The following is a 5,301-nucleotide window of genomic DNA, read 5'->3' on the forward strand; positions in this document are numbered from 1 at the left end:
TGGTCTAAAGCGACTTGAAAATAAACATTAAAACGTGGGATACAGTCACAAAACAAACTACAAATACATCAATTCCATCACAACCATTAGCAGCACATTTACCACAAAAATGTCATAAATTGCTGAACTCAGAACCAACCAAATAAAAATGAAGAAACAAGACATTGAGCTAGGAGCCTAGGATTTGGTGTACTGTTATACAAGTCAACCTTGTCCTAAATCTTTCTTTTTGCCTTTTCTTTTTTTCTTTTTAAATAACCATATTTCATTCAGTTTGTGGTGGAAGAGTTTGTGATTACTTAGCCATCATCACCTTAACAAACTCTTCATAGTTTATTTGGCCGTCACCATCAACATCAGCCTCGCGGATCATCTCATCGACTTCTTCATCAGTGAGCTTCTCACCAAGGTTGGTCATCACGTGGCGGAGCTCAGCAGCAGAAATGAACCCGTTTTGATCCTTGTCAAAGACGCGGAATGCCTCCTTCAGCTCCTCCTCAGAATCAGTGTCCTTCATCTTCCTGGCCATAAGGTTTAGAAACTCGGGGAAGTCAATGGTGCCGTTGCCATCGGCATCTACTTCATTGATCATGTCTTGGAGCTCTGCCTCGGTTGGGTTCTGTCCTAGTGACCGCATAACAGTTCCAAGCTCCTTGGTCGTGATGCAACCTGTAACACCATGTTCAAATCAAACAAGAATGTCCCAGTCATGCTAACAATCTACAGTTGAAAACACAACTTATAGCATATTTGGTTGTCTGTTTAAAATTCTCGGAACCATGATTCGAATAAAAGCATCAATTCCAGATGAAAATCTGAACATGGGCCAACTTGTCCATCCAATGAACATGCTTTGGGTCAGCAATTTTTTCATTCTACATATTGCCATATTACCATATAGTTCAAGATTTGGTACACTTTCTTTCATATTGTAGCACTCCAAATCAAAATTCAGCACATGATCACTAAGTAATTCACCATTAGAGGTAGGGCTTTTACCCAATAACTTATGTTTGAGAAAGAAAGTCCATATTACTTTATAACATGATACCGGGAGCTATTATGACAAAGAGATCTTGAATTTGATCCTTGCTGCTTCCATTCTTTCAAAAAATAATTAAATCTTATCACAAGGAACAATATAAATAACCTATGTATTGTCCATGATTTCGTTCAAACTACCCGAAAAATTGCTCATCCCTAACTCGCTCACAGTGGCTTATATTATCAAATTATTTAGTTCTAAGAATAGCTTTTCATACTCGAATTTCCCAAACAGATGCCCTAGAATGTAATTTCCAGGTGGGTTGGGCTGAGACATCAACAAATCGCATACTCCAAACATGAATCATAACTTGAAATTCTCTTTCAATTGCTATCATACTATGTTCTAATTATAAATAAATCTTTATAAATTGATCAATACACTAACAAACGTAAAATTAGGAAAGGCACATCCACAGAAAAGAAAATCAAAGTTGAAGAAGAGATCTAAGGAATAAATTAACGATAGATCTAAGAATAAGAGAGAAGGGGAAGAGAGAAGGAACCATCGCCGTCCTTATCGAACAAGCTGAAGGCTTCCTTGAATTCAGAGATCTGTTCATCGGTGAGTTGATCTGCCATTGTGAGTTTCTCTCGTTTCTTTTTTCTTTCTTTTCTTTGGAGTTGATGATTTTTTTTTCTGTGTTTGTTTTCTTTCTTTGTTGTTTGTCCGAAGAAAGAGTGTGTGGGGCGCGTGAGAAAGAAAAGCGAAGGGAAGAAAACGTACGAAGGGCTTTCAAACTGGGTCCGACAAATCCTCCCTTCTTAATATGTCGATGCCATTAATCAACACTGATTCCACTCTTAATCTTTACCATAAATAAATAAATTTGACTTGTTTGTTTATTTGACCATTCAAACGTCGTCTGGATTTCTCACAAAATAATACTTGTAGTAAATCAAATCTTTAACCTATGAATTCACCATATGTTCCCTTCTTAAGTTAAATATTTCAGCCTCAAACAATTTTTAATTGTCTAGTGTAACTCTATTTACGTACACCTTTCAGAAGGAAAAAAAAAAAAAATTAATCCTTAAATTTGGCACGCATTTTATCATTATTAGAAAATAAAATTACATTACAATATTATTCGCATAAATAATCCTTAAATGAATTATTTATACATATTTCGTTAGACAACAATATCAAAATTAAGTTAAACTACTAAAAATGCATTTAAATTATTTTAGAGCCAACAAAATATTTTTAAATTTTATTATTGACAAAATATATTTAAATTATCAAAAAACATAATAAAAATACACACCCGTAATAAATCAAGACGTTCTACATCAACGTAAAAAACTGTTATGGTAAATAAAATTTTTTATGTGACAAGTGAGACTTTTGCATTATCAAGTGAGTCATGCTGTATCTTTAAGTTAATAGAATAGATTTTTTTATAGAAGAATATTTTTGATACATTCTTTGATTATTTGAAGATATTTATCAATAACAAAATTTTAAAATATTTTTTTCCGTACTAAAAAAATTCGAATACATTTTTAGTAGTTTACCTCAAAATTATCACCAACTTTAGAACAAATTAAAGAATGTGATAAAATTAAAATAATCTCAAATCAATTATATCATGTGGAATAATATATAGTTTCAAAGGGGTGCGAATTGCACCAGGAAAAAAAAATATGTAACCATTCTTCTTTTAAAAAAGGAAAAATGAATACACCTCTAATTATTCTTGAAGAAGTAAATTTAATCAAATATTTTTCACATAATCGTACATACTTATAAAATATATTAAAACTAAATCAATTTCCTAATAATTTATTTAGATAAATTGTAAATACTAAATAATAAAAGATATTTTGGTAAGAAGCTAGCTTACACACTAACCACCAAATTACACCATAATTAATGTAGTTATAGTGTAATTCAAGTAGTTTATTCAAAGAAAAAGCATAAGAAATCAACTTTTTAATCAGCGAACTTGAACAACTTAATTGATTATAATAATTTTAATTTATTTTAACAAATTATAATTTGAATAATTGACATTAATTATAGATTTTGAAAAATTAGGTAATAACACCACGCATGAATAACGTCTATCACGGTCTCTATTACATCACCATCTTCTTCCCAGCATTGAGCGCTTGTTGGCACTAATCTACTGCGCCGACGATCTCAACACCATAACCACTGCGTCGTTGCCTCCTCGGTGCTCCGCCGTTCGTGCTACCATTAGCGTTGTCGTTCGTGAGCGTGGTGCGAGTGTTGTTCATTGTCCGATCACGTCGCCGTTCCGCCGCAAAGGCCATCATGCCGAGCTGTTGTACACAAAGAAGCTGCCGTCACAGTGCAAGGTTTCCGGTAGAGAGTATTGTCCATGGAACATTCAATTTCGGAAGGAGGATTGAATAGCATATTGTTTGATGTGGGTGATAATAATTCAACGGAAGGTAATGAACATTTGAGTGTGAGTGATGTTGCTATTCAACAGGGGCCAATGTACGTTGGGGGAGAGGGTGGCTGTTTTGGGTTTATTTTTTTTTTATTTTTTTTGTATTCAAGTGGATTATATGACAATATGTTATGTGAATGTTTCTTATGTATGCTAACTGGATGTTTTTTTTTCAATTATTTGGATGTTTCTGATATGGTATTGTTGTTAACTGAGAGATTAATGAAGAAGTTTTTCTTTTCTTGAATATATTACCTATTTTGTTCATTACGCAGTTGGATTTTTTCTTTGTCCTTGTTAATTAATAACTTTTTTTCTATTAAAGTGAGTTAAACTCTTTTCAACTAATGTATTTTTTTGTTTTAATTTAGTTAACGTATGTTTATATTCTGGTATAAGTGGATATCTCTTGGTATAAATCTTTGAATAACTATTTTCTCAACTTCCATATGTGTTTGTACTGTTTTTTATTTTTTTTTACGAAGTAGATTGTTATATATTAATAATCGTAAGTTGATAAAGGTTTTTTTGGGTGTGCTTGATTGAAGGTCAACGAAGTTACGGATGTGATTTTGCTGAAAAATGATGAGTTGGAATTGAGTCATGAGGCTTGAATTCTACTTTGTTGTTGTTAATACTAGATAATGAGTGATTTTAGGCTAGTTTTAATTGGTAGTGCCATTAAATCTTTGGTTTTGTCAATTAGTTTACAGTTGATGAATCATAGTGGGATCAGTAAAGACGAAATCCTAAGCATAGAAATGTGTTTTGATTCGTTGCCTCTGACACATAAGTTTTATGCAAATTATGCAAAGAAAATTGGGTTCATAACTAAAGTCAGGAACACAAATTTTGAGAAGACGAGGAAGGATTTCAAGATACCCATTAATCAATCACTTCATTGCAATCGAGAAGGTTATCAGGAGTCTCGGGTGAAAGCAGCATCTTGGATAAATAGAATAATAGCCACGAGATGCAGAGTAAGGATATATGTCATGGTGGATAGGGAGAAGGAAAGTTGGATGGTGTCGAGATTAGAATTGAGGCATTCCCACCATTGTTCTGCTAAGAAATTGGTCCACTATTATAAGTACAGGGAGTTGACCATGTATGCTAAGTGTGTGATTTCGGATAACGACGTGACTGTCATAAGACCCAACAAGACATACCTTGCACTGGCTAATGAGGCTGGTGGGTCTTCGAACTTGAGTATTTTAGAAAAGGATGCCAGGAATTACATCACAAGCAACTGTGTTGTGCCAACGAGAATGAGGATTTTAGGAGATGCTGAATTATTTCGTGCGAATAAAAGAGATCAACCTAAACTTCTTTATGCGATAGATGTTGATGATGCTAACAAGTTCAGGAGCGCACTCTGGGTAGATCCAAGGTGCAAGGCTTCGTATGAATATTATGGAGATGTGGTGTCATTTGAAAGGTGTATGTACTTATGGGTCAATTATGAAAGATACTATGTTTTGAATGTTTTGCATTCGTAATTGTGGCTGGTGTTTTTGCAGGTATGGACTACCGTTTGCATCCTTTGTTGGTGTCAACCACCATGGAAAGTCTACTCTTCTTGGTTAACGCCGAGATCCCTAGTTTTGAGTAAGTATTCACACAATGGGTGAGATGCGTGGAAACTGCACCACGGGGATTATCACGGACCAGTGCAAGGTCATGTTTGGTGCTAATAGGAAGGTCCTAGCAAATACTCGCCACCGATGGTACATCAGGCATATCCTGAAGAAGACACCTATAAAGCTCGGTGGTTACGCTCGATACAGAGAATTGAATTCTAAGATGAGCGACATTGTGTGGAATTCTCCTTCTG

At 34.4% G+C, this 5,301-nt stretch overlaps 1 protein-coding gene across 1 annotated transcript; it reads right to left on the reverse strand.

The window, feature by feature from the left end:
* Positions 1 to 1,897, reverse strand: LOC112754679 (calmodulin). Its single transcript, XM_025802389.2, has 2 exons — positions 1,551 to 1,897; positions 1 to 669 (listed from the first exon to the last, which is right to left on the reverse strand). The coding sequence occupies exons 1-2, from the start codon at positions 1,624 to 1,626 to the stop codon at positions 296 to 298; spliced, it is 450 nt and encodes a 149-aa protein (XP_025658174.1). The 5' UTR covers positions 1,627 to 1,897; the 3' UTR covers positions 1 to 295.
* Positions 1,898 to 5,301: the final 3,404 nt, after the last annotated feature.

Source organism: Arachis hypogaea, chromosome 16, assembly GCF_003086295.3.
Source record: "Arachis hypogaea cultivar Tifrunner chromosome 16, arahy.Tifrunner.gnm2.J5K5, whole genome shotgun sequence".
NCBI lineage: Eukaryota > Viridiplantae > Streptophyta > Magnoliopsida > Fabales > Fabaceae > Arachis > Arachis hypogaea.

Excerpts from the sequence above, each read along its gene's own strand:
- LOC112754679 (XM_025802389.2), bottom strand. The coding sequence starts at position 1,626 with ATGGCAGATCAACTCACCGATGAACAGATCTCTGAATTCAAGGAAGCC. Across the intron at positions 670-1,550 it reads GTTCGATAAGGACGGCGATG|GTTGCATCACGACCAAGGAG; the intron begins GTTCCTTCTCTC and ends ATGGTGTTACAG.